Genomic DNA, 25,276 nt, shown 5'->3' with positions numbered 1-25,276 from the left:
ACGTCATCGGGCGCCAGGCAGAATGCGCTCCCTCAGGTTGTGAAGCGAAAGCGAAAGCGCGGAGTCGGGGGCGGGGACGGGCGCGGTGGGGGTCCCCTCCCTGCCTCCCGGACACCGAAAGGGCACTCGGGCTGTGTCCCCCCCGGGGCCGTGTTCCTAACCCAGGGGAGGGCGCCGAGGGCCTCTGTCGGGGCGACGGGGGGCAATGGGAAGGCAAGCAGTCGTCTGTCAGAGCACGGCCGGGGGGCTGCGCTGAACCCCCCCGGGTGGGGGCGTGGGGTGCGCGGAGCGCTCCTTCCTGCACGGAGCCGTCGGACTCGGTGAGGCACGGAGTCACTGACAGCAGAGGAAACCTCTGGGATCACCACTCCCAGCCTGAGTCATCGGCTCCTCCCCATTCACTGTTGTCCCCTCCTTAATTAGGATGACTCATGACCTATCCAGATCACTTATGGAGGCACTGAGCAGAACTGGCCCTAAAACACAGACCCCACAGGCGCCTGGACATCTCCCTGTGCACAATGTCAATCACCGTCACCATCATGGATGCAATGACCCCAACCCAACCTCTCCCTGGTGACACCACCCCACCCCAAAAGCCCACAGAGACACCAACAGAGGCTGCAGAGTGTCTTTAATGTCAGCACCACGGTGCAGAGTCAGGGATGGGGACACACAGGGACAGTTGGTGACAGAAGGTGTCCATCAGATGCTGCCTGCAGGGACATGTGGTGAGAGATGGGGTCACTCAGCCCTCATTGATGGCAATGGGGACAGGGACAGTTTGGGGACACTGTTACCTGAAGGGTAGTTGTGACCGGGAAGCGGGGCGTAACCTGTTGGGGGAATAGGAGGGGTGAGTGGGGTTCTTGTCACAGATGGTCACATCCCATAGAGACATGTAATAACCCGCAGAGACCCCATAGAGATCCATAGGGATGCATAGAGACAAATAGAGACCTCACAGAGGCCAAGAGAAGGACCCATAGAGACCCACAGCAACCCATAGGGATCAACAGATACCCCAGACAGACCCACAGAGAAAAGAAAGATTCACAGCAACCCAGAGACCCATAGGAACCAGACAGAGACCCCTTAGAGGTCCATGGAGCCCCATAGGGTCCCTCTCAAGCACCCACCTGGGGCAGGGGGTTGGGCCCGCCAGCAGTAGACACCAATGAAGAGCAAGCTGAGCCCCAACACCATCACTACAGTGGCCACAGCCACCATCAGCGTCACCTCCAGCGTCAGCCCAGGACCTGCAGGGACACAGCCAGCAGTGACACAGCAGGGACACCGCTGTCTCTGTGTCACCCCCTTGATCCCAACTCACGCCAGTCCTCCAGGAGGGGCTCCTCCAAGCTAGCATGCTGCACCGAGCACGTGTAGGTGTCCCCCACCTCTGGGGCCACCGAGAGGGCCACCTGTGTCTGGTAGGTCCAGTTCCCATTGGGGATGGCGAACATGGGCGAGTGGTCTCCAGGCCCCACGATGTCCCCATTGTGTAGCCAGATGATGGTCACCTCGGGGGGGTAGAAGCCCCACACGTGGCAGGTGAGGCGGATGGGCACGCTGGGGTTCCCTGTCTGTGCGGGGACGATGCGGACCTGGGGCTGAGCTGGAGTGGGGACAGGGATGGTGAGCAGCAGGGGATGGGGACGGTTCCTGCCCCATTCTCTGCAAGTTCCCTCTGTGCAATACCCCTTGCAACGCTCTGTGCAACTTCCCCATCTCACTTCCCTGTAGGATTCCCCACGCAATGCTCTGTGCCACATCTCCATGGGATATCCCACATTCTGTGCAAGCTCTGCGCATTGTTTGCTGCAACACCTCGTGGGATGTCCTTTGCAACAGCGTTGTGCCACACGCTGGGAGATGCCCAGTGCACTGCTCTGTGCAGTGTGCAATGTGCAATGCAATGTGCTCTGCAAAACTGCAGATGATACGCCATGCAACATCTCCTTGAAGCAAACTCCATGCAACACACTCTGCAAGGCCACCAAGCAGCAGCATTTCCTTGCAGCATCCCCATGCTTGGGACCCTTAAGCAATGCCCCATGCAGAATGTTCTTCAAAGCCACCGTCCGATCCTCCATACAACATCCCCATGCATATGCTTTGCAACACCTCTGTGCAATTTTCCATGCAACCTTTCCATGCAACATCCCCCTGCTTGAGAACCCCATGTAACGCTGCATGGATCAACCCCATGCAATGCCCCATGCAATATCTCCATGCAACATCCCCATGCAGCACCCCATGCATCATTGCTACACAGCGCTCTCATGCAGCCTCCCCATGGAATGCCCCATGCATCATTGCTACACATCTTCATGCAACATTCCCATGCAGCACCCCATGCATCATTGCTAAACAACACCCTCATGCAGCATCCCCATGGAATGTCCCATGCATCATTGCTACACATCTTCATGCAACATCCCCATGCGACGCCCTATGCAGCACCATCTTCATGCAATGCCCCATGCAACATCATCCCCATGCAACGCCCCGTGCAACAGCCCCATTTGCAATGCTCACTCCTGCGCAGCGCCGTCTGTGCCCAGAACTGTGCAGCCAGTTTGCTGCACGCCCGTCTCCGTGCCTCTGCACGCTGCACCCAGGTGCTGTCATTGTTGAGGGCAATGGCAATCTGTCCAGCCACGCCGTGCAGCAGCCCCCAGTCGCAGGCGTTGAAGAGGTGGCCATCGGGGTCGTAGCACACCAGAGGGTTCTTGTTGAAGGCCACGGTGAGGTCGAAGCCGCGCAGAGAGCCATTGGCTGCCAGTGGGCAGGAGTTGGCCACATGCACCATGAAGGCACCTGCATTGGGGGGATAGAGGGGAGATGGCAGTGCTGGCAGCGACCTCATCCCCATTTGGAGCCCCCAGAGGTCCCCATGGGGACATAACATCGAGCTGAGCTCAACACTGGGATCCCATGAGATTCTTAAAGCCCTCCCTGGGAGTCCTAAAGGTTGAGACTCCCCCAAAGTGGCCCCAATATCCCACAGAGCTGAGCTCCCCACAAAGTGTCCCCACCATTCCATAAGGCTGAGCATCCCCAAATCATACCCAGCAACCCAAAAGGCTGAGTCCTCAGCATCACTCCAAAATCCTCCATTGAGTTCCAAAGGGCTGAGATCCCCCGAATTGTCCCCAATATCCCTCAGAGCTGAGACCCCCTCCAAACTCTTTGCAACATCCCATAAAGTTGAGACCCTCCCCTCAAAAGGACCCCAGTATCCCAAAAGGCTGAGCCCACCCTAAAGCCCTCCCTGGGGGCCCTAAGGGCTCAGACCACCACCCAGAGTGCCCTCAATATTGCAAAGGCTGAGACCCCCACAAATCATCCCCAACGTCCTATAAGGCTGAGACCCCCAATGTCCCTCCATACAGTGCCATTAAGCAGAGCCCCCCCAAGCCCCTACCATGATCCCATAGAGCAGAGTCTCCCCAGAACCCACACCCAGCGCCGTAAAGCAGAGCCCCTTCAAGCCCGCCCACACAGTCCCATAAAGCAGAGACCCCCACGTCCCCCCCCCCCCCAGCGTTTCATTAGGCAGAGACCCCCCAAACACCCCAACCCCAAACCCCCACCTGCCCCCCGCACTCCCAGCAGCAGCCCCAATAGCACCAACATCGCGGAGGGGGGAGCGGGGGGGGGGGAGGGGGGCGGCCCCTCAGCTCCCTCCACCCCACATCCCCCCCTTCACGGACGTGGGACGGAGAGAGGGCACGGAGCAGCCAATCAGAGGCGGCGCCGTGGTAGCGTCATCTGTTTCCGGAGCAGAATGCAGTGGAGCCGGCGCTTACGGGACATAGACGGCTGGGAGCACTGGGAGCACTGGGAGCCCGACCCACCCAACGTGGGAACGAAGAATTGGAGCGAGGTTGGGGCTGCAGATGGTTTTATTGGGGGGTGAGAGCCCCTCACCCCAAACTGTGGGTCCCCATGTTGGGACATGGGAGTTCCAGTCATTGAGGTCCCCAAACCGAGGAGCAGGACCAGGATGGGGACCAGGACTGGGACTGGCATCGGGATGGGGACCGGGACTAGAGTCAGGGATAGGGACCAGGAGCAGAACCAGGACCAGGACCAAGACCAGAATGGGGACCAGGACTGGGATGGGGTCCAGGACTGGGATGGGGACCAGAACTCGGACCGGGATCATTTTGGGGACCAGGATTGGAGTGAGAACCCGCATCAGGACGGGGACTGGGACCAGCGCCAGGAGCTGCCACACAGAAGATGATGAATGAGGAGGTACACCCCACACTGGACACCAGACCCTCGGTGTCACACATGTCCCCAGCACCACATCCCCATCCCTCACCCCGTGGCCGCTGACAGAAGCTGAAAACCCCGGCGCTGAGTGCCACCAACCCCAACGTCAGCGCCATGGCCGCCACTGCCACCTTCACCATCATCGCCGGGGACAAATTGGGACCTGTGGGGACAGTGTGGGCACAATGAGCGTGGGGGACTGTGGGGTGTGGGTGCCACATCCCCATCCCCAAACTCACTCCAGTCCTCCTGCAGCGGCTGCTCCAGGCTGGAGTGCCACACTGAGCATGTGTAGGTGCTCCCTGCTGCAGTGCTGGCCCTCAGGGCCACCTGTGTCCTGTAGGTCCAGTCCCCGTTGGGCAGCAGTTTGGTGTCACCTGAGGCCACCACGAGGCCGTTGTGCAGCCACTGGATGGTCACTGCGGGTGGGTAGAAGCCCCAAACATGGCAGATGAGGTGGACGGTGTCGGGGTCGTTGGAGATGGGGATGGGGACGATGCGGACCTGGGGTGGTGCTGCAGCAAAGGGGGGATGGTCAGAGCTGGGGATGGTCCCAGTGTCACCCTGCAGGGTGGTTGGTGGGACATTCCATGCAATGTCCCCATGCAACATCCCGGTGCAATCTCCCACTCAATTTGTTTGCAATGTCCCCATGCAATGTCCCTTTGCATTCCCTTTGCAATGTCCCCATGCAATGCTCCCTAGAATGCCCCGTGCCATGTCCCCTAGTGATGCCCCTTTGCATTTCCTTGTGCAATGTCTCTCTCAGTTCCTCATGCAATGACCCCATGCAGCATTCCCAGGCAACATCTCTGTGCATTCCCTATGCAAATTCCTTGCGTGGATCCCCTGCAATGCTCTGTGCAAAGTTCCCTTGCAAAGTCCCCATGCAACATCCCATTCAACCTGCTGTGCGATGTCCCCATGCAGTTCCCTTTGCAACATCCCCGTGCAGCGTCTCATGCAATGACCGGCTGTGCATCACCCCATTGCAACACCCCCATGCAACACCCCCATGCAACGTCCCGTGTTTGCAATGCTCCACTTGCATGCAGCGGTGCTCACTCCTGCGCAGTGCTGTGTGTGTCCAGAACTGTGCAGCCAGCTCAGTGCACGCCTGCCTGCGTGCCTCTGCACGCTGCACCCATGTGGTATCATCATTTAGGATGGCGGCGAGCAAAGTGGCAATGGTGTGCAGCAGCCCCCAATCGCAGGGGTAGAAGCGGTGGACGTCGGGGTCGTAGCACAGCAGAGGGTTCTTGTTGAAGGCCACGGTGAGGTCGAAGCCGCCCAGGGAGCCATTGGCCAGCAGTGGGCAGGAGCTGGCCATGTGCACCACGAAGGCGCCTGCGTTGGGGGCATGGGGAGGGCACAGCACTGGGGCTGTGCCCCAAAGCCCTGTGCCGCACCCTAAAACCCCATGTTGTACCCTAAGAATTCATTCTGCACCCCAAAACCCCATGCTGTACCCCAAATCCCCCATGCTGTACCCTAAAAACTCACACTGCACACCAAGAACCCCATGTTGTGCACTGTGCATACATGCAGCACCCCATGCTGCACTCCAAAGCCCCCGCTGTACCATAAAACCCCATGTTGCACCCTAAAAACTTATACTGCACCCCCAAACCCACGTTGCACCCCAAAAACTCCATTTTGCACCCTAAAAACTCACACTGCATCCCTAAAACCCCCATGCTGCACCCCCAAACCCACATGTTGCACCCCAGAAAGCCCATGTTGCACCCTAAAACCCCCATGCTTCACCCCAAAAACCCCACACTTCCCCACATCCTACCTGCTGTCCCGCAGCTCAGCACCAGCCCCATCGCCCCCAGCACCCTGAAACCCCTTGGCCCCATCAGGAGCACTGCTGCCTTCATCCCCTCCGTGCCACCTCCACCTCCTCCTACTCCTTCTCCTCCTCCTCCTCCTCACGTCACCCCATGGGCGGTGCAATGGGATCAGACTTTGCCACCTGGGGCCATGGGGACAATGCCCAACCCCATTAATTGCCACCCTTCCCAGAGTGGGGACAAACAAGGACACCGCGCTGCAAACGAAGGGCTTTAATTACATCACCATCACCGTTCCCACACCGAGGGATCAACTTATGGGGGACATCAGTGAGTACGGGGCGGGTGTCCCTGCTGTCTCCATTGTCCCCACATACTGCGCCGGCGGGCGGACAGCAGCAGCCCCAAACCCAGCAGTGCCAGCAGGATGCCCAGCGCCGTCACTGCGCCGCACACCGCCGTGGCCAACACGTCCGAAGGGATGGGGTCCTGTGGCACTGCAGGGACACAAAGCATTGCTCCCACCACCCGCCCCCATCAGCCACCGCTGGGGGGACACAAAGCATGACCCCCACATCCCCACTCACCCCAGTAAGCCACCACAGAGATGTTGTCCCTCTCGCGGGTGACAATGCAGGCATAGATGTCACCAGAGTGCGGTGTCACCGCCAGGTAGGAGAAGCGCATGAAGCCCAGGTCCTCGGTGGGGGTGTAGGTGAGGTGGGTGACGCCATCGGTGACGGGGATGCCATCCCGCTGCCAGCTGATAGTGATGGCTGGGGGGAAGATGTTGCCCACCATACAGATCAGAGTGTTGGGGTAGCCGAGCTGCAGAGGCTGCTGCAGGAAGACATCGGCCACCGGGATGCCTGTGGGGGGGGACATCAGTGGGGACACATCAGTGGGGACACATCAGTGGGGACGCATCAGTGGGGACACATCGGTGGGAATGCGTCGGTGGGAGTGCGTTAATGGGGAATGCATCATTGGGGACAGCATCATATTGAGGAAATATCATTGGGAATGCATTGTTGGGGATGCATCATTGGGGACTGCATCAACTGGGGAGACATCAGTGAGGTCATATTGTTGGAGACACATCACTGGGAACCACATGGACTGGGGACACATCAGTGAGGACACATCGTTGGGGATAGCATCAGTTGGGATGTCCATTAGGAACACACATCACTGGGGACAGGATCATTGGGGACAGCATCAGTGGGGACAGCATTACTGGGGATAGCATCAGTGGGGACATCCATGGGGAATAAATCAATGGGGAATAAACCAATTGGGGATGCATCAATGGGGACAGGATCAGTGGGAACAGCATCAGCTGGGGATGTCCATTGGGAACACATCAATGGGAATGCATCAATCGAGACAACTTCAACAAGGACAGCATCAATGGGGATGTCCATTGGGGACAGCATCATTGGGAACAGGATCAATTGGGGATATCCACTGAGAACACATCAATGGGGACAGCATCAATGGGGATGTCTGTGGGGGGTGCATCAATGGGGATGCATCAACTGGGGATGTCCATTGGGGTCAGCATCACTGGGAACACACGGCTGGGGACCCATCAGTGGGGTCATAGCGGGGACAGCAGCACCCACCCTTGGCTTCAGGCATTGGGTTTGGCCCGGTGGCGATTCTGGTGAGCAAATCGAGCAGCTCACGGCACAGCGCGGCGTCGTGCAGCAGCTCGTGGGGCTGCTCGATGTCTGCGGGCCACGAGGGGCCATCGGGGAGCTGCGGCAGCCACTGCGAGTTGGGGACATCGAATGAGAAGAGCTGCTCTGAGTCGAAGGCCACTGACAGCCCCAGCGACGGCGTGTCCGGCTGGCAGAAGAGCACCTCGGACAGAGTGTGCAGTGATGGCTCTGCAGGCACAGACAGGGCGTGGGACATGGGGACACACCAGGCACACACACACACTGTGCATGGACACATCTGCTGCATGCATGCTCGTTGCAGGTGTACCCACTCTGCAGGCTGCATGCACGCTCACTGAGCGCACATCAGCTCGTGCATGGCAACCCTTTCACAACTGCACACACTCCACATCTCACACTCAACCCCGCTGCACTAATGCACTAATCACACCATGCCCAACCCCCTGCATGCATGCAAACACACTCCTGCTCATCCTCCCCTTGCATCAATGCACAAACACCCCTTGCACAACTTCTTGCCCCAGTGCATGCCCACCCCTTGCCCCAGTGCATCATTCACTCCTTGCACAGCCCCTTGCGCTCCCCATGCACACATCTTGGACACCCCTGGCACTACCCCGTGCCCACCCATACCGCCCCCCGCCCTCGTCCCCTACCGGCTCTGACGCTCCCCAGGGCCGCCCCCAGCAGCGCTGCCACGAGCGCCCCGCGCCCGCTCGCAGCCCCCATCCCTCTGCTACCGGCAACCAGTTTAGCCAATGGCCGTGCCTCGCGGCTTTACGCGTCATCGGTTGCTAGGCAGAACAGATCTGCGGGGAACACCAGCGCTGTGACAGGAGATGATCGTGCGGCTCAACCAATGGCCGCGCTCCGCAGTTACCTTGCGTCACTTGTTACTAGATAGAAGAAACTAGCGGGGAGCCCCGACGCTGTAATAGGCGCTGAGCCATCCGCAAGCAATTAATAAGCAGCTCTAATTAATGAAGCAGGGGACGAGTATGCTCCGTAGATCTCTGGGGTGTCTCATCACGGCGCGGATTTTGTTTTTGTGAGGGATTTTGGGGGAAAAGCGTGAGGTTTGATGGTAAAAATGTGTCTTGTGTGTAAAAGTATGTTTTTGGGGGGTAATAAGCGTGGGGTTTTGGGGTTTGGAGCCGAGGGGACATCCTCGGGGCGTGCACTGCACACCCTGCAGCAGTGGCTCCTCGCACTGCAATGCACCGCACTGCAATGCGCCCTCCGAGCTGGAAGCGCTGCACAACCGTACGGGCGGGTTCGGCCCTCTGCAATGCCGGCAGCTGCACCCCTGCAATGCCGTACGCATCCCTGCGTGCAACCCTGCAATGCCAGGCACTGCTATAGGCTCACCCTTGCAATCCCAAGCACCCCCACTGGTGCACCCCCCCAGTGCCATACATCCCCACACGTGCATGCATGCAATGCCAGGCACACCCATAGGTGCGCCCTTGCAATGCTGTACACTCCCATAGATACACCCTTGCAATGCCATTCACCACCACAGCTGCACCCTTTGCAATGACAAACGCGTCCAGAGGTGCACCCTTGCAATGCCGGGCACTCCCATAGGTGCACACTTGCAATACCAGGGGCCCCTACAGATGCACACTTACAATGCCGTGAATCTTCATGGCTGCATCCTCGCAATACCATGCAACCCTACAGCAGCCCCCCAGCAACACCGGGCATCCCCACAGCCCCACCCCTCCCGCCCCCCACCACATGCCCCCTGCACTGCGCATGCGCGCCATCACCCCCTCCGGAGCGGCGATAGGACCCCGCGGAGCCGCCCGGGCTCCATGAATGGGGCCGTCGGAGTGGCGCGGGGCCGTCACGTGACGGCGGGTGGCCAATCACGGTGCAGCTGACGTAGCGCGTGGCTCCTTTTTCTGCCCTGGGATGTTTTTTTTGATTTTTTGCCCCAAAAACGGGGCTTTAAGGGGGCGACGCGAGGATGATATCGGGTTGGGGGTCGTGGCCCTGCGTGGGAGCGGCTCAGGTGAGTGACGATGGGGCAACTTCGCCCTTTTTTTATGATTTTATTTTATTTTTTTAACCAAAAAGACCCAATCGGGGGGGGGGGGGGACACGTGAGCATGAGCTGTCCATCAAATCTGGTTCCGCCCCTCCGCCGTCGAAGGGGCCAATGGGAAGCGAGGACGGCGGGCAGACGACCAATGGGCGGCGCCGCTTTGTGCCCGGCGCTTTTGGGGCGAAAAGCGCCATGTTTGGGTGTTCGCGCGGGGGCGGCGGCGGGGAGGGCCCGCGGGGATCCAAAGTGCTGTGTCACGGGGCGGGGGGGGGCGGCACCGGGAGCGCCGTGGGGGGGACCCCAAAGCCCTGTTGGGGTCCGGGATCGCTGGGGGGGGGTCTTTGAGAGCCTTTGGCGTGTGGGGCCGGAGGGGTTGGGAGAAAAGGGGGGTCTCTGGGTCGTGCTTGAGTTGGAGGGGGCGTGGGGCAGCCCGAGGTTGCGCGGGAGGTTCCATTGAGCGCCCTGGGATTTGTTTTAGGGCGTTGGGGTGTCCGTGGGGTATCCAGGAGTGCTTTGAGGGGGGTTGTGGGGTGGCATTGAACACCCCCGGATTGGGGTGGAGGCTTTAGAGAGGCAATGGGGCACCCCGGGATTGGCTGTGGGGTGGCACTGAGTTTCTTAGGATTGGCGTGGGGTGATTGTGACGGCCCCGGGGGCAGCTGTGGGGTGGCATTGAGCACCCTGAGATCGGTGTGGGGTGGCCTCGAGGACCCCAGGATTGCTTTGCAGAGGCTCTGAGCGACCCGAAATTCCTGTGAGGTGGCACTGAGCCCCCCAGGATTGCCACGTGGGGAGGCAGCGGAGGCCCCCCGTGCGACGGGTTGGCCTTGAGAAACTAAAAGATTGCTACGGAGGGGCTGTGGAACGTCCCAGGATTGCTGTCGGGTGGTTCTGAGGACCCTAGAACCGGTGTGTGTGGGGGAGGGGAGCTTTGAGACCTTCAGCGTTGGTGTGGGATGGCCTTGGGGATTCCAGGATTGTTTTTTTTGGGGGGTGGGGGGAGGCTCTGAGTTGCTGTAGGGTGGTGGTGAGGCCCCCAGGACGGTTATGGGGCTGCTCTGGAGTAGCTGTGAGCCCTCCAGAATTGCCGTGGGGAAGAAGAGCACGGAGCACCTCCAAATAGACGCGGGGCGGCCTCGGGACCCCCCCCCCCGGATCACCGTGGCAGTGGGGGAGGGGACGGTCTGAGGGCCCCAGTACCACCGTGGGGTGGCACTGAAGGCCCCGGGACCGCGCTGAGGGCCGCGATTACCTCAGGACCCTTCAGGATCCCCGGGACCCAGCTCACTACCTCACCACAGCTCAGCCCGCGGCTCGCGGACCGTCGCGGCTCCGCTGCCCGATGGCCGCTGTCGGCTGGGAGAGCCTCACGAGCCCCGTAGGGACTGACTGGGGTCTGCTGAGCCCCCTGAGGAGCCTTTGGGCGGAGGGTCCGAACCCCCGGGACGCCCGCGCCCGTTGGCCGCCGCCACACAAAATGGCGACGCCCGCCTTAGCCCTCCCCCTCCCTCTGCACCTTCGCGCGCGACAACAACAGCCAACAGCGCCGCCCTCACGTGATCCGTGGTGGCCAATCGCCGCGCCGGGAATGGCAGCACTGACCAATGACCGTCGCAGTACCGGGCGGAAGGGCGGGGGGGGAGCGGCGCGGGTGAGTGGCGTGCGGGGCGGCCAAGAGGAGCGCTGCGCGGTGAGCACCGCCGTCCAATGAGGCAGCGGCAGGGCGGGTGCAAGCGGGTGGCTGACGTCAGCGCGTCCACCCACCAATCAGCACCCAGGTGGTGTCTATATAAGGGCGGCCGGGGGCAGGCCGAGCGGCGCCATTTCGTGGGGACGAAGGGACGGTGCGGGTCGGGCTCGGCGCGCGCTGGGGGGCGGCCCCAATCCGCCTCCATCCTCCACCGGGCGGGCCCAGCCCCCGCCTTCGCGCTCCCGGACGGCTCCACCGGACCCTCCCCGGCCTCCGTAGCGACCCCTGCCTGCGGCCGCCGGCACCGATTCCTCTTCGGGGCCTACGAGCCAAGATGGAGCCCTCCCGCTGAACCATCCGCCTCCATCCGCCCTCTGTCCGCCTTCCATCCGCCTCGCACCGTCCTTCCGAGGATCTATCCGGTTCCTACCGGCTTTCCCGGCTCTATATCGGCGGCGTCGCGGCGGGTTCTGTGCGCAGCGGAGAGCAGGAAGGTCCCCCCTCTCCATCCAGGCCCCGCCGCCATTTTCTCCGCTGATGTGAGGGCGCGCGGCGGGGCCCGGCCGGAGCCGCCGCCTCATGCCCGGCCGAGGGCCGCTGCCTTAACGGGCGCTGCTCGGTGGGCAAAGTGGGGGGGACGTCGGAGGAGGCGGCGGCGGGAGGAGGAGGTGGAGGAGGAAGGCCGGGAGCCAGGGCCGGGCACGCAGCCGCCGGCATGCTGCAGAATGTGAATCCCCAGAGCAAGTAGGTGATGAGGGGCAGGAATGGGGGCCGGGGGGGGCTGTGGGGTGTTGGCAGTTATGAACCGGGGATGGCGTTGTTGTGGGGACGGCGGTATGGGGCTGCCGCGTCCCGGTGCTCCACCCGGGGCCGGTTGGATCTCGTTTGTCTGCCGGTTGTCCTCGTTTATGTGTTCCTCATCCCCGTGGATCGATTGCGTGGGGACGGGGACGTGGGGACCTGGCAGCCCCACGGTCCCCATGGATCCTGACGGGGACGCGGGGACCTGGATCTTATAGGGCTATCGCTGTTTATCTACTCTCTGTCCCCATCGATTCTTCGGGGTCAGGGACACAGGAACTCAGTCCTGCAGGGAATCCATCAGCCTCCCTGTCCCCATGGTTCCAACAGGGGCATGGGGACCTGAATCCTATGGGGAGATGGGGCTCCTGTGTTCAAAGGCTCTGCACCTGACATCAGTTGTATCCCACTGAGTGCTCCTTGTCTCTGTTTATTCCTTCCTTGTACCTGTGGGTCCTCTGGGGACAGGGACATGGCGACCTGGTGCTCTTTAGGGACCCGCTGTTCCCTCCCATTTGTCGACCAAGCTGCTTTTAGGGCTGTGGATCATACAGGGGACCTGGCAGCCTGCTGTCCCCATGGATCCTAACAGGGACACGGGGAGGTGCATAGCACAGAGTCATTCCTACAGATTTTTAGGGACAGGGACTCAAGGCCATGCATCCAACAGTGCCATCCCCATGGATTATTTGAGGGGAATGGGACCCAGATTCTACAGAGCCATCCCTATTTATCCATTCCCCATCCCCATGGATTCTTTGGGGTCAGAGATACAGGGACACAGTGGTTCCCTGCTGCTATCCCTTCATTGCCCAGGGATTAGGGTGCAGTGTGGATGTCCACCAGAGCTATGGGGCTTTTCTGTCACAGAGCTCTGAGTTTGGGGTCACTGAGTCCCATTGATGTGCTGCTTGTTCCCATTTATCCACTTCCCATTTCTGTGGGTCCTTCAGGGACGTTGGGACTCGGCAGCCCCGTGGTCCATGTGAATTCTGTCAGGGATGCAGGGACACAGATCCTACAGGGAACCTGGCAGCCCTGTTTTCCCATGGATCCTGACTGGGCCACCCCCATTTATCCACTCCTCATACCCCTGGTCCTTGGGGTCAGCATCACAAGGGCCCTTAGGGCCCTGCTGCCACCTCTGCTGACTGAGCTGCTTTCGGGGACACTGTCACCATGCTGAGGGGTCTCACCGTGTCCTCCCACCCTGTACCGCCACTACTGGGGCCGCTGTGTCCTTCTGTCACCTTCCTTCCTTGTCATTCCCACCATGTCCTTGGCAGGATGGGGAACACCCTGGGAGCTGCCTGAGAAAGCAGCCCCAGTGCTCAACGTTCACCGTATTTTCCTGGTGACAAATTCTCCTCACACTGCAGACATCCCACCTCTCCCAGCTGCTTAAATCCTCATTTTCCCCACTTAAATAATTCTGCCTCCGTCCCCAGACATTTGGAGCCCACTGTTGTGTATCCAGCTGAGGGCCACAGTGTTTGGGTGCTGCCTTGTCATGCTGTAGTGCAGGCTGTCGTACCCCGAGGTGGTGAAACTGCTGGGCCCTGATGTCACCCCCTGCACTGCCTCTTTGTTTGCTCCAACCTTCCTTTTTTTGATTACTTTTTTTGCCTTTTTTTGAGCTGTTCTTGTGCACCTTGGTGGTGGAACGCTGGCCCCATCCCTGCTGATGTTGTCTTTTGCTCCCTTGCAGGATTCTGGGGGAGGGAAATGCCGGGCTTATGGGTTTGGCGACGGAATCGACCCCGGGCAAACGCATCCGCAAACCCTCGCTGCTTTACGAGGGCTTCGAGAGCCCCACCATGGCCTCGGTGCCGGCCCTACAGACCCCCCAGGCGAACCCCCCTCCGCCAGAGGTCTCGAACCCCAAAAAGCCCGGCCGGGTCACCAACCAGCTGCAGTACCTGCACAAAGTGGTGATGAAAGCCCTGTGGAAGCACCAGTTCGCTTGGCCTTTCCGTCAGCCTGTCGACGCCGTCAAGCTGGGTCTGCCGGTAACGTGTCCCCTCCTGTGGGTCCCCCAGCATGGCTGTGTGTCCCCAGACTTGTCCCCTGGGTGCTGAGGGCCACCCCGAGCCGTGGTCCCCAGCCTGAGAGTGCCACAGGGACAGCATTGTCCCCTCTATGGGCTCCACCACAGAGATGCAGCTGCAGGTGCCTGGGCTGTGCTGGCCTCGCCCTCTCTTAGGGGCATAATCCCAACTCCACAGGCTCTGAAGCCCCCCCAGTAGGTGACCTGATGTCCTCAGAGCTGCTGTCCCCTCCCAGTGCCACCGCACGGGTATGGGTGAGGTGACGCAGCTGCTCTAGAGGGAACCCGGATGTTTCCTCACCTAATCTCTTGTGCCCTGAATGCGTTTTGCAGATTCCCATCCATGAATTTGTAGAAGACATCTTGTGACCCCAATATTAAACGCCAGCCCCCTGTGTACCTGTGGCGCCCAAGGATTTAAAGCCCAGAGGTAAATTCCACATAGGTTTGCTCTTACTTTAGCATTAGTGGCCCCCATTGCACCTCATGCTGTGGACAGCAGTGTTTTGGCTGTCCCTATAGCGTAGGCAACCCACAAGAGCACCTGAAGGTCCCCTACAGAGCAGCACGGTGGCACTCTCGGGCGGGGACCAGACCCGGAGGTGTTTTTCCATCCCTTTGCACCCTTTTGCCCTGCTTTTGATGCATGGTGCGAGAGCGGATCTGTGTGCGTGTCAACGTCCTGATACTTTGGGGGATGTTGAGCTCCTAAAAACCCCAAACCACTGCTTCTGGGGCTGGGAGGGGTGCAGTGTGGTTACCAACACGGCGCTGACTGTCCATCCCCTATGCAGGATTACCACAAGATCATCAAGCAGCCCATGGACATGGGGACGATCAAACGGCGCTTGGAGAACAACTACTACTGGGGGGCAGCTGAGTGCATGCAGGACTTCAACACCATGTTCACAAACTGCTATATCTATAACAAGGTGAGGACTGCAGCATGGATGCTTTGAGGCCTTTGATGCCATCTCTGCATCCTGTGACGTTTCGGTTGTCCCTGTAGCCCACAGATGACATTGTGCTGATGGCCCAAACCCTGGAGAAGATCTTCCTGCAGAAGGTGGCCCAAATGCCACCAGAAGAGCAGGAGATCGTGGTCCCAGTGGCCAAAAACAGCCACAAGAAGGGAGCGTCGCGGGCAGCAGGTACCTGGGGTTCTTTGGGTTGCGCTTCAGGTAGAGCACTGAAGGTACCTCGGTGCTAATGGGGGTTCTGCCTGTCCGCAGCGCTCCTGGCAGGCCTCACAGCGGCTCAGCAAGTGCCAGCTGTCTCCTCTGTGTCCCACACTGCTGTGTACACCCCAAGCCCCGACATCGCCACCACCATAGTCAACATTCCCCACCCGTCCGTCATCTCCGCTCCGCTCCTCAAGTCGCTGCACTCCACTGCCCCGGCTGTGCTGACTGCGCCTGCGCCCACCCAACCCGTGGCCAAGGTGGGAGATGGGAGCTCTTCGCTCACGGGAGGAGGCTCTGTGGGCTGTGCTGGGCCTCCCATTCATCAACCTTTCTGTATTTTGGTAGAAAAAGGGTGTGAAGCGGAAAGCAGACACCACCACCCCCACCACCACCGCCATCATAGCCACCAGCGGTGAATCCTCCCCGTCAGCCACGCTGCTGGAGGCCAAGGCGGCCAAAATCCCTGCACGGCGCGAGAGTGGCCGCCCCATCAAACCCCCCAAGAAGGACTTGCCGGATTCCCAGCAGCATCAGACCTCCAAAAAGGGCAAATTGTCGGAGCAGCTCAAATACTGCAATGGGATTCTGAAGGAGCTGCTCTCCAAGAAGCACGCTGCCTACGCATGGCCCTTCTACAAGCCGGTCGATGCCTCGGCGCTGGGGCTGCACGATTACCACGAGATCATCAAACACCCCATGGACCTCAGCACCATCAAGGTTCGCTTGGGGACTCCGTGGGCCTTGGCACAGCCTCATGGGGGCTTTGTGGGGGTGGCTTTGAGGTCTGCTCACCCCCTTCCCTTCCCACAGCGGAAGATGGAGAACCGGGACTACCATGACGCACAGGAGTTTGCCGCTGATGTCCGGTTAATGTTCTCCAACTGCTACAAATACAACCCTCCCGACCACGATGTGGTGGCCATGGCCCGCAAGCTGCAGGTGGGTGGGGTCACCCAGCAGCCCCGTAACCCCCAGCCCACTCAGCTTACCCCTCTGTGTCCTCTCTCTCAGGATGTCTTTGAGTTCAGCTACGCCAAGATGCCTGATGAGCCGCAGGACGCCAGCCCACCCTCAGTGTCTGCCCCACTGCTTGGAGCCCTCTCCAAATCCTCCTCCGAGGAATCCTCCAGCGATGAGGATGATGAAGATGAAGATGATGAGGATGATGATGAGGATGAGAGCAGTAGTGAGAGCTCATCAGAGAGCGAGGAGAGCTCTGACTCGGAAGAGGAACGTGCCAACCGCCTGGCAGAGCTGCAGGAGCAGGTGAGGGCCGGAGCTGGGCCGGTGCTGCTGCCTGTGCCTGCTCCCCATGCCCGCCTCACCCCCTGTCTCCCCCCACAGCTGCGGGCCGTGCACGAGCAGCTGGCTGCCCTCTCACAGGGCCCCGTTTCCAAACCCAAAAAGAAGCGGGAGAAAAAGAAAAAGAAGAAATCAGAGAAGCACAAAGGGCGAGGAGGAGATGAAGAGAGCCGGGCGCGTCAGGCGCAGCTCCGCAAAGCCAAGAAGGGCGGCGGCGGGGGGAGCGGCGGGGGCAGCTCCAAGTGAGTCTAGGCTGTTTTTTGGGGGATGATGGTCAGCTGTGGGGTGATTCCTGAGGTTCATTTTCCTGATGGTGCTTTGCTTCCTGCAGGAACTCAAAGAAAGCAGCAAAAGCGGCGCTGCCGCCTCCGCCCGCGCTCTACGATTCGGAAGAGGAAGAGGAGAGCAAACCGATGACGTACGATGAGAAGAGGCAGTTGAGCCTGGACATCAACAAACTGCCCGGGGAGAAGCTGGGCCGTGTGGTGCACATCATCCAGTCCCGGGAGCCCTCACTGCGTGATTCCAACCCCGAGGAGATTGAGATCGACTTCGAGACCCTCAAACCCTCCACACTGCGTGAGCTGGAGCGCTACGTGCTGTCCTGCCTGCGGAAGAAACCCCGCAAACCCTATAGCGAGAGTGAGTGGGGGGCTGCGTTCAGGGGGCGGCCCTGGGGTGGAGGTGGGATGGTGTGGGGCTGAACCTGAATTTCACAGCCATGAAGAAGCCGGTGGGGAAGACGAAAGAAGAACTGGCGCTGGAGAAGAAGCGGGAGCTGGAGAAGCGGCTGCAGGACGTCAGCGGGCAGCTCAACTCAGCCAAGAAACCCCCAAAAAAGGGTGAGTGTGGGGTCTGGAGTGGGATTGGGGTGTGATCTGTGGTGGTGCTGAGCGCAGTGCTGTCCCATTGCAGCCAACGAGAAGCCCGAGTCAGCACAGCAGGTGGCTGTTTCACGGCTCAGCGCCTCCAGCTCCAGCTCCGACTCCAGCAGCTCCAGTTCCAGCTCCTCGTCCTCGGACACCAGCGACTCGGATTCGGGTTAAACCCCACAGCACCACATGGGGCAGCATCCCGAGCGGCTCTGCGGGACCGGGCCGGCGTGGAGCAGACTGAGAGCCCCCCAGCAGCCCAGAGGACGCCCCATGGACTCAGCTGGGGGTCCCGGTGTGACCGGAGGCCCTCGAGCATCCCCAGGGCAGTGTGGGGCTGTGGGGTCGGACAAGGGGGGGTCGGCGGTGCCCCCCAGCAGGTTTTACTGTTTGTTGTGTTAGGGTTGGCTTTTTTTTTTTTTTTTTCCTCCTGACTCGTGGGATTTTTTCCAAAAAAAAAAAAAAAAAAAGGGGGGGGGGAGGAAAAAGGTTTGGGGTTTTTAAGAAAAATTAAAAAAAAAATCAAAAAAAAAGCGCATTTAAAGAAGGAAAACCACCCAGCGAGGGGCTCTGCATCCCCCTTCCCCCCCCCATTGTATTTGGAGGTTTTAATTTATTGGAGCTGCCCGGCCCCTGTACATAAAAACCCCCCGGCACGCAGCGCCGCATGTTCCCACTGGGGGAGGGAGGGCCACCCCTTTTTTATGTTGACTGTATCATTTTTTTTCTACTTGTTTTGGTTTTTTCTTTCCCTTTTTTTTTTTTCTCCCCCCCACCCTCCTGCCCCACTGTTAGACCCTTAGAGCCGTGTTTTCATCTTACTGTATGTTTCCAACCTTTCGATTCTTTAACATGTAAATAAAGAAAATATTATTCGAGTTGAGCCAGGCTGTGGCTGTGTGTCCTCTGCATGGTGACAAATGACACAGCATCACTGTCTGGGCTGTCACCACCCTGTGCTTGTAGGGACAGATCCGGGGCCCCGTGTTTGCATCCCAACACCACTGGTGGTGGCTTTGGGTTATCCATAGGGGGAGGGGAGTATGTGGTCAATGGGGTGAGATGATGAAGGGGACAGGAGGAGCCTCTGGGGGAACGTGGGGTAACCACTGAGGGACCCCGGAGGGTAACACAGGGATCATGGGGTGACCAAAAGGTGATAGTGGTGTGACCGAGGAGTCTATATGAGGACCACTGGGTGGCCGTGAGCTCCCTATGGGTGGAAATGACCACCAAGAGTCCAACCCCACCCCATCCCCACCAATCCATGTCCCGTGGGACCCATAGGCTGCTGGGTTTACTTCTCCACGAAGCTTTCACTTCCCTCCCCTCCTCCCACGCGACGGAAAGTCCCCAATGATTCACGGGCAGCGAACAGCGGGGTCAAAGTCAGCGCGTTTATTAGGATGGGGACGAAGCGTGCATCGTGGCGACATCTCCAACGGACGCGGTGGCAGCCCGAGGGAGAGCCGAGGCGACGGCCGGGAGAGCGGGGGGTGCGGGTGCAGCGGCTCGGCGGGGCAGCAGCTAATTCAGCATCCCTGCGGGGAGACGGGCAGAGCTGAGCCCCGCGCCGGGATCGGGGCCGCTCCGCGCAGCGCGGAACGGGAACGGGAATGGGAACGGGACATTACCTGGAGCGGCGGCGACGGGGCGCCCTGAAACACAGCGAGACGAGGTCAGCGCGGACGCTGCCCCCCACCCCCCGCTCCCGACCCCCCCCCGGCGCAGCCCCCCTCCCCAGCGCTCACCTTTCTGACCGCGCAGGAACACGAAGAGCCCCAGCGCCAGGAAGACGAGCCCCAGCACGAAGCCCCCCACGCCCGTCAGCAGCTTGCTCCTGCCCGCGTCCGCCGGCGGCTCTGCGGGGACGAAGGCGGCGGCTCAGCGCCGGGGGCCGCGCTCCCGCTCCCCCCGCGGCGGGGCAGGGCCCGGGGGCCTTACCCCACGCCTGGCTGATGGGCTGCCGCAGGCTGGCGTGCTCCACCCGGCACACGTAGCTGTCCCCGCGCCGCGGGACGGTCTCCAGCACCACCAGCACCTGGTACGTCCAGTCCCCGTTCTGCATCACGTCCGTGGACACCACGCGCTCCGTCTCCTCCCGCCCGTTCAGGAACCACTTCACCTCGATCTCCGGCGGGTAGAAGCCCGTCACGTAGCACGCCAGACGGTCGGTTTCGGGCAGGGAGCCCGACTGCAGCGCCGAGACCCTCACCTTGGGCTCCACTGCGGGGCACGGGGGGAGCGCTGCGGACCGACCGCCAGAGCGCGGCGCCTGCCCGTCCGTCCGCGCTGCGCCCCGCGGCACTCACCGCTCCTCTGCACCGTGAAGGACTCCAGAATCCCGTAGTTGTGCCGGCAGACCCTGTCCACTTCATTCATTAGGTTCTCCAGAAGCTCGGCGTTGCTGTTCCAGTATTCAGCTTGACGCTCACCCAGCGGTGTATCGGCCACAAATTTCCCCACGTCGCTGTCGAAGTGCGCGAACTGCTGCCGGTTGTAGATTTGCCTGTCCAGAAACCTCACCCGCTCGGTGCCGTTCAGGTAGTGGCACTCACCTATCTTACCGTAGAAGAAGAACGCTGCGGGCAGAGGGCACGGTCAGGGCACACAGCCGCCCCCCGCCACACCCCCCGACCCCTCCCCGGCCCCGCTGCCCCCCACGGCTCCGCCGCCCCCCCCGCCCTCCATCCCCCCGCAGCCCCGAGCGCTGCGCACGGCCAGAAGGGCTCCGGGGGTTTCTCCGGGGGGGACGCAGCGCCGTCCCCGCGCCGCGGCTCCGAGCTCACCCGAGGGCCGCGTGCCGGCGGCCGGCCGGGCTCCCAGCGCCAGCAGTGCCACCAGCACGGCCCCCGCCGCCGGGACGCTCCCGCTCCCCATGGCTGCTGCCGCCGGACGATGGGGGACCCGGCACCCCGCGCCAGCCGCGAGCCCGGGGCCGGGCGGGGAGGGCCAATGAGCGGCGGCGGCGCCGGGCGGCGTCACCCGTCTCCGGGCAGAGTTAGGCGCCGCGGGGCTCCCTCTGACACTCTGCCCCCGTCCCACCGCCCCACGGGTGTCCCCACGGCCCTCGTCCCACCCGATGGTCCTCCAATGACCTCCATGGTCATCCAGTGCTCATCCCGCGGTATGGCCATCACCCTGCAGTCACCCAATGGTCTTATCAAAGTTATGCCATGGTCATCTCTTTGTCACCCCATTCTCACTCCCTGTTACTTCTGTTCCCTCTCGTTGTCCCCTAATGGTCACACCATTTTCTGCCCGTGGTCACTCAGCGTTTCTACCGTTACCCAATCATGGTCACCCCGTGTTCCTCTCCGTGATCCCTTCATGGTCATCCCATATCATCTACCTGGACTTGTGTGCGGCCATTGGGACGGTCCCACGCCACATCCTTATCACTAAATTGGAGATAAGTGTGCAAAGAGTGGACTTTGGATAAGGAATCAGTTGGGTGGTCGCAGCCAGAGGGCTGTGGTCAATGGCTGCATGTCCCAGTGGGGATGGCGACAAATGGGGTCCCCGGGGGGTCCGTCTGGGAGCGGTGCTCCTCTGCATCTTTGTCAAAGACCAATGAAGAGCACTGAAGACCACCAAAGACCACTGAAAATCACTGAAGATCACAAAGATCCCCCGAAGATCCCTCCATGCAAACGCAGAAGGGTCCAATATGTGCTGGAACCTCATCCTTACGTCACCCATGGATCCGGGGTGGGTGGCAGTGGCTGTGTTTAGGTCGGCCTGTGGGGAAAGCCGGGCTGTCCCACCCATGTCCCCTCTTCCAACACTGTTCCTGAATGAGTTTTCCCTCTCCGACCCTTTTTTTAATGGGTTTCAGGGATTTAAAATTAATATTGACGAAGTGACGGAGGGGGTGGGGCCACAGCGGAGCCGAAAGCGAAAGCAGCGGAGAGCGATGGCTGCGGGGCTGCGGCTGCTGCTGGCGGGTGAGACCCGACCCCCCCCGGCCCCCTCATGTCCCACCACCCATATCGCCCCCCCCCCCCGCCCTCGCCCCATGCTGAGCCTCTCCCCCACCCCCAGGGCTCTGCTGGTCCCAATTTAGGGTGGAAGACGCCGCCTCCCCTCCGCCCCCCCCCGCTCCGGTGCGCTGCGCGCTGCTGGAGGGGGTGGGGCGCAGGGGAGGGCTGCCGGGGGGGGGCAATGCCCGTCCTGCACTGCTGCGCTTTGGGGGGGACGCGGAGACCCCTCCCGAACCCGGCCCGGAGCCCGAAGTCACCTTCAATGTCAGCGGTACGTGGGGACCCCCGGCACTGTGCTGTGCGCCTCCTTTATCCCCACCCCCCTCCATGTCCCCATCTCCTTTACTTCCCACAATGCTCCCATCGCCCCCAGAATGTCCCCAGAGTCCCCCAAACCCCCATGACCCCCCCCCCACGATCCCCTGGTTCCCATTACCCTCTCACGTCTCCCAGTGTCCCCAAGATTCCCATTACTCCCCGTATCCCCATTATCCCCAAAATGTCCCCCAATGTTCCCATCACCCCAATGTTCCCAAGGTCCCTATCGCTCCTCAATGTCGCTATGATCCCTATTCCCAAAATGTCACCAATGTCCCCAAAATCCCCATTATCTCCCACCTCTCCAAAGTCCCCAAGATCCCCATTACCCCCAATATCCTCATTACACCCCAAATGTCCCCAATGTCCCCTCCATGTCCCCCAGAGACCCCATTAGCCCCAATAGCTCCCAAACTGTCCCCAGTGTCCCCATTAACCCCAAAATGACCCCATTACGCCCCACACCCCTCCCAACCCCATGCCCTCAGACCCCTTCATCCCTCTCACTCCTCTCTCCCTCGCAGACCCCTGGGGGACTCTGACCCCACTCGGGGTCCCCCCCCGGACTCCCCCCAGCTGCGAACTGAACCCCACGAACCCCCAGACCGGCTCTGACCCATGGAGCCGCCCTCTGCACCCCGACGCCCGCAGCCCCCCAACCGCGGGGGGGCAGTGGTGGGTGGCGGCGGTGGGGACCCCGCAGTACGGTGTCACTGCGCTGCTGCAGGGGGGGATGGGCACAGAAGGAACCATCACTGCCGCCGGTAAGGGGGAACTTGGGGTGTCCCTCCCTGGGTGTCCCCATGTCCCTATCTGTCCCCCCGTGTGTCCCCATTTGTCCCCTCCTCTGCATGTGTCCCAATGTCTCCATACATCCCTATAATAACCATATGTCCCCACTCATCCCCATATTCCCCATGTGTCCCCATATCCCCACACATCCCAGTGTGCCCCAACACATCCCCATGTGCCCCCCCCCATGCATCACTACCATCCCCCTATCCCCCAAGTGTCCCTGTGTCCCTGCAGTTTCTCCCTGTCCTCATGTGTTCCCATGTCTCCATGTCACTGTGTCCCCGTGTCCCCACACATCACCATGCCCCCCATGCATCCCTGCGTCCCCCACACATCCCCATAATCCCCATATTTCCTTATCTCTCCATGTCTCTGCAGCGCCCCCATGTCCCTTCACCTCTCCATGTCCCCCAGTGTCCCCATATCCCCTCATTGTCCCCATGCCCCCTCACCTCCCCGTGTCCCCCGTGTCCCTATGTCCCCCTGGTGTTTCCATGTCCCCTCATGCCCCCATGTCCCCTCATGCCCCCATATCCCCCAGTGTCCCCATGTCCCTTCACCTCCCCATGTCCCCCAATATTCCCATATCCCCTCACCTCCCCATTTCCCCCCGATGTTCCCATGTCCCCTCACCTCCCCATGTCCTCACAGTGGCCCTGGCGGTGCTCACCCACACCCCGGCCCTCCGGGCCCGTGTGGGGTCCCCCATCCACCTGCACTGCGCCTTCGCCGCCCCCCCGTCCCCCTTTGTCCTCGAGTGGCGTCACCAGAACAGGGGTGCGGGGAGGGTCCTGCTGGCCTATGACAGTTCCACCGCCCGCGCCCCCCGCGCCACCCCCGGGGCCGAACTGCTGCTGGGGACACGGGATGGGGACGGGGTGACAGCAGTGACACTGCGGCTGGCACAGCCATCACCGGGGGATGAGGGCACCTACATCTGCTCCGTGTTCCTGCCCCACGGGCACACACAGACAGTGCTGCAGCTCCACGTCTTTGGTGCGTCCATGTGGGGCAGGCGGTGTTCCTATGGGGTGTGGGGTTGGGCAGTGTTCCTATGGAGTGTGTATGACTGGGTGGTATTCCTATTGGTCAGATAGGACATATGGGAGCAGGCGGTATTCCTATGGGGGCTGTAGGGTGGATGGGACTGGGTGATATTCCTGTGGGGGGCTGTAGGGTGGATGGGACTGGGTGGTATTCCTATGGAGGCTATAGGGTGGATGGGACCGGGTGGTATTCCTATGAGGACTATAGGATGAGGTGGCATCATCCCATAGTTCACCTGTAGGTTTATAGGGGGGGATGAGCCCTATAGGAGGAGCCCTATGGGCTATATGGGACCGATGTCCCCCCACGTCTCCCAGAGCCCCCCAAGGTGACGCTGTCCCCGAAGAACCTGGTGGTGGCTCCGGGGATGTCAGCAGAGCTACGCTGCCACGTGTCTGGCTTCTACCCCTTGGATGTGACGGTGACGTGGCAGCGCCGCGCCGGGAGCTCGGGGACATCACAGTCACCCAGGGACACAGTGATGGACAGCTGGACTTCAGGTCACCGCCAGGCAGCCGATGGAACCTACAGCCGGACGGCGGCAGCACGGCTGATCCCCGCACGCCCCCAACACCACGGGGACGTCTACAGCTGCGTTGTCACCCACACTGCACTGGCCAAACCAATGCGCGTCTCCGTCCGACTACTCCTGGCTGGTGAGGGGGGATGTGGGGATATTGGAAACACGTGGAGGTATTGGGATGCTGGGACCGTGGTTAGGAGGGTCTGAGGGACATCAGGACCATGGCCTGGGACAATGGGAGATCATGGATTTGGGTTGGGGACCCCACCCAGGATGGTGACACTGTGCTTAGGGCTGTCGTTGTCCCCACAGGCACCGAGGGACCGCACCTGGAGGACATCACGGGGCTCTTCTTGGTGGCCTTTGTCCTCTGTGGCCTCATCCGTTGGCTCTACCCTAAAGGTGAGTGCTGTTCCCACATCCCAGTTCCCCCACATCCTCACACCCCAATATCCCAATGGCCCATGTCCCCATGAGCAATGTCACTATGTCCCAATATCCTAATGATGCTGTGTACCCATGTGTCCCCATGTCTCTATTCCACTCACTCTTTCTCTCCCCTCAGCTGCACGACCCAAAGAGGAAACCAAGGTAACATCCCCCCCCAAAAACCCCAAACCCCCCCAAAACACCTCCAAGCACCCCAAAACTCACCATTCTCATTCCCCCCCCCCCCCATGCCTTGCAGAAATCGCAGTGACCTCCACTCCAGCTCTCAGCACCTCAGCTCCAGATAAAGAGTTTTTCACCCCAAAGTTCTCTCTGTGTGGTGGTGTCCCCACAGGTCTGGGTGCAGAGGGGGGAGAACTGGGGGCAAACTGGGAGCAGTGGGAGCAGTGGGAGGAAGTCCTGGGTTGGTGAGGCAGCTGAGTGACACCTGGGGACATCTGGGTGCC

General features: G+C 60.8%; 6 protein-coding genes across 19 annotated transcripts; 2 read left to right on the top strand and 4 right to left on the bottom strand.

Annotated features, from left to right (window-relative positions):
• Positions 1 to 617: 617 nt before the first annotated feature.
• Positions 618 to 3,649, bottom strand: DMB2 (major histocompatibility complex, class II, DM beta 2). Of its 3 annotated transcripts, none has more exons than XM_015294967.4 (6): positions 3,075 to 3,649; positions 2,542 to 2,823; positions 1,334 to 1,618; positions 1,140 to 1,259; positions 801 to 836; positions 618 to 716 (listed from the first exon to the last, which is right to left on the bottom strand). In XM_015294967.4, the coding sequence occupies exons 1-6, from the start codon at positions 3,121 to 3,123 to the stop codon at positions 706 to 708; spliced, it is 783 nt and encodes a 260-aa protein (XP_015150453.1). In that variant the 5' UTR covers positions 3,124 to 3,649; the 3' UTR covers positions 618 to 705. The 3 variants fall into 3 exon arrangements, with proteins under 3 accessions (XP_015150453.1, NP_001128638.1, XP_015150452.2); NM_001135166.2 differs by having other exon boundaries at positions 3,600 to 3,649; XM_015294966.3 differs by lacking the exon at positions 3,075 to 3,649 and having other exon boundaries at positions 2,542 to 3,060.
• Positions 3,650 to 3,897: 248 nt separating this feature from the next.
• DMB1 (major histocompatibility complex, class II, DM beta 1) lies at positions 3,898 to 6,502 on the bottom strand. Of its 7 annotated transcripts, none has more exons than XM_015294945.4 (5): positions 6,086 to 6,212; positions 5,353 to 5,697; positions 4,527 to 4,802; positions 4,337 to 4,450; positions 3,898 to 4,237 (listed from the first exon to the last, which is right to left on the bottom strand). In XM_015294945.4, exons 1-5 carry the CDS (start codon positions 6,168 to 6,170, stop codon positions 4,062 to 4,064), a joined length of 996 nt encoding a protein of 331 aa, XP_015150431.2. In that variant the 5' UTR covers positions 6,171 to 6,212; the 3' UTR covers positions 3,898 to 4,061. The 7 variants fall into 7 exon arrangements, with proteins under 7 accessions (XP_015150431.2, NP_001299831.2, XP_046757384.1 ...); NM_001312902.2 differs by having other exon boundaries at positions 5,353 to 5,634; XM_046901428.1 differs by lacking the exon at positions 6,086 to 6,212 and adding an exon at positions 6,365 to 6,502 and having other exon boundaries at positions 3,898 to 4,450; positions 5,353 to 5,634.
• Positions 6,342 to 8,551, bottom strand: DMA (major histocompatibility complex, class II, DM alpha). Its single transcript, NM_001099353.2, has 4 exons — positions 8,425 to 8,551; positions 7,709 to 7,975; positions 6,671 to 6,952; positions 6,342 to 6,580 (listed from the first exon to the last, which is right to left on the bottom strand). Exons 1-4 carry the CDS (start codon positions 8,495 to 8,497, stop codon positions 6,411 to 6,413), a joined length of 792 nt encoding a protein of 263 aa, NP_001092823.1. The 5' UTR covers positions 8,498 to 8,551; the 3' UTR covers positions 6,342 to 6,410.
• Positions 8,552 to 9,637: 1,086 nt separating this feature from the next.
• On the top strand, positions 9,638 to 18,597 carry BRD2 (bromodomain containing 2). 4 transcript variants are annotated; one of them, NM_001398129.1, is made up of 13 exons: positions 9,638 to 9,785; positions 14,018 to 14,318; positions 14,690 to 14,786; positions 15,151 to 15,288; positions 15,366 to 15,507; positions 15,589 to 15,797; positions 15,886 to 16,257; positions 16,351 to 16,479; positions 16,552 to 16,806; positions 16,885 to 17,084; positions 17,174 to 17,484; positions 17,562 to 17,684; positions 17,758 to 18,597. In NM_001398129.1, the coding sequence occupies exons 4-13, from the start codon at positions 15,178 to 15,180 to the stop codon at positions 17,886 to 17,888; spliced, it is 1,983 nt and encodes a 660-aa protein (NP_001385058.1). In that variant the 5' UTR covers positions 9,638 to 9,785; positions 14,018 to 14,318; positions 14,690 to 14,786; positions 15,151 to 15,177; the 3' UTR covers positions 17,889 to 18,597. The 4 variants fall into 4 exon arrangements, with proteins under 4 accessions (NP_001385058.1, NP_001385057.1, NP_001385056.1 ...); NM_001398128.1 differs by lacking the exon at positions 14,690 to 14,786; NM_001398127.1 differs by lacking the exons at positions 9,638 to 9,785; positions 14,690 to 14,786 and adding an exon at positions 11,635 to 12,252 and having other exon boundaries at positions 16,924 to 17,084.
• Positions 18,598 to 19,097: 500 nt separating this feature from the next.
• On the bottom strand, positions 19,098 to 20,614 carry BLB2 (Major histocompatibility complex class II beta chain BLB2, (similar to HLA class II, D beta chain)). Of its 2 annotated transcripts, XM_040648557.2 has the most exons (7): positions 20,504 to 20,614; positions 20,027 to 20,296; positions 19,840 to 19,940; positions 19,659 to 19,737; positions 19,466 to 19,576; positions 19,349 to 19,372; positions 19,098 to 19,255 (listed from the first exon to the last, which is right to left on the bottom strand). In XM_040648557.2, the coding sequence occupies exons 1-7, from the start codon at positions 20,592 to 20,594 to the stop codon at positions 19,242 to 19,244; spliced, it is 690 nt and encodes a 229-aa protein (XP_040504491.1). In that variant the 5' UTR covers positions 20,595 to 20,614; the 3' UTR covers positions 19,098 to 19,241. The 2 variants fall into 2 exon arrangements, with proteins under 2 accessions (XP_040504491.1, NP_001305924.2); NM_001318995.3 differs by having other exon boundaries at positions 19,659 to 19,940.
• A 986-nt stretch (positions 20,615 to 21,600) lies between these two features.
• On the top strand, positions 21,601 to 25,135 carry TAPBP (TAP binding protein). Of its 2 annotated transcripts, NM_001034816.4 has the most exons (8): positions 21,602 to 21,661; positions 21,759 to 21,968; positions 22,540 to 22,779; positions 23,462 to 23,806; positions 24,175 to 24,513; positions 24,693 to 24,782; positions 24,946 to 24,971; positions 25,069 to 25,135. In NM_001034816.4, the coding sequence occupies exons 1-8, from the start codon at positions 21,631 to 21,633 to the stop codon at positions 25,078 to 25,080; spliced, it is 1,293 nt and encodes a 430-aa protein (NP_001029988.2). In that variant the 5' UTR covers positions 21,602 to 21,630; the 3' UTR covers positions 25,081 to 25,135. The 2 variants fall into 2 exon arrangements, with proteins under 2 accessions (NP_001193540.1, NP_001029988.2); NM_001206611.2 differs by lacking the exon at positions 23,462 to 23,806 and having other exon boundaries at positions 21,601 to 21,661.
• The last annotated feature ends 141 nt before the right edge of the window (positions 25,136 to 25,276 follow it).

The sequence above is a fragment of the Gallus gallus genome, chromosome 16 (assembly GCF_016699485.2).
Source record: "Gallus gallus isolate bGalGal1 chromosome 16, bGalGal1.mat.broiler.GRCg7b, whole genome shotgun sequence".
NCBI lineage: Eukaryota > Metazoa > Chordata > Aves > Galliformes > Phasianidae > Gallus > Gallus gallus.
This window is presented reverse-complemented; position numbering and strand designations above follow the sequence as displayed.

Coding starts and splice junctions, on each gene's coding strand:
- DMB2 (XM_015294966.3), bottom strand. CDS start 3,049: ATGGAATGGTGGGGACACTTTGTGGGGAGCTCAGCTCTGTGGGATATT. Junction 1,260..1,333: donor GCCCCTCCTGGAGGACTGGC/GTGAGTTGGGAT, acceptor GTGTCCCTGCAG/GTCCTGGGCTGACGCTGGAG. Junction 837..1,139: donor GGCCCAACCCCCTGCCCCAG/GTGGGTGCTTGA, acceptor TTCCCCCAACAG/GTTACGCCCCGCTTCCCGGT.
- DMB1 (XM_040648570.2), bottom strand. CDS start 6,170: ATGAAGGCAGCAGTGCTCCTGATGGGGCCAAGGGGTTTCAGGGTGCTG. Junction 5,698..6,085: donor GCTGAGCTGCGGGACAGCAG/GTAGGATGTGGG, acceptor ATGGGGTTTTAG/GGTGCGGCACAGGGCTTTGG. Junction 4,451..4,526: donor GCCGCTGCAGGAGGACTGGA/GTGAGTTTGGGG, acceptor CTGTCCCCACAG/GTCCCAATTTGTCCCCGGCG.
- DMA (NM_001099353.2), bottom strand. CDS start 8,497: ATGGGGGCTGCGAGCGGGCGCGGGGCGCTCGTGGCAGCGCTGCTGGGG. Junction 7,976..8,424: donor CCTGGGGAGCGTCAGAGCCG/GTAGGGGACGAG, acceptor CTGTGCCTGCAG/AGCCATCACTGCACACTCTG. Junction 6,581..6,670: donor CTCTGTGGTGGCTTACTGGG/GTGAGTGGGGAT, acceptor GTGTCCCTGCAG/TGCCACAGGACCCCATCCCT.
- BRD2 (NM_001398126.1), top strand. CDS start 12,224: ATGCTGCAGAATGTGAATCCCCAGAGCAA. Junction 15,289..15,365: donor ACTGCTATATCTATAACAAG/GTGAGGACTGCA, acceptor TTGTCCCTGTAG/CCCACAGATGACATTGTGCT. Junction 17,685..17,757: donor CAAGAAACCCCCAAAAAAGG/GTGAGTGTGGGG, acceptor GTCCCATTGCAG/CCAACGAGAAGCCCGAGTCA.
- BLB2 (NM_001318995.3), bottom strand. CDS start 20,594: ATGGGGAGCGGGAGCGTCCCGGCGGCGGGGGCCGTGCTGGTGGCACTG. Junction 20,297..20,503: donor CGCCGGCACGCGGCCCTCGG/GTGAGCTCGGAG, acceptor CTCTGCCCGCAG/CGTTCTTCTTCTACGGTAAG. Junction 19,373..19,465: donor GTTCCTGCGCGGTCAGAAAG/GTGAGCGCTGGG, acceptor GCTGTGTTTCAG/GGCGCCCCGTCGCCGCCGCT.
- TAPBP (NM_001034816.4), top strand. CDS start 21,631: ATGGCTGCGGGGCTGCGGCTGCTGCTGGCGG. Junction 21,662..21,758: donor GCTGCGGCTGCTGCTGGCGG/GTGAGACCCGAC, acceptor CCCCACCCCCAG/GGCTCTGCTGGTCCCAATTT. Junction 22,780..23,461: donor AGGAACCATCACTGCCGCCG/GTAAGGGGGAAC, acceptor ATGTCCTCACAG/TGGCCCTGGCGGTGCTCACC.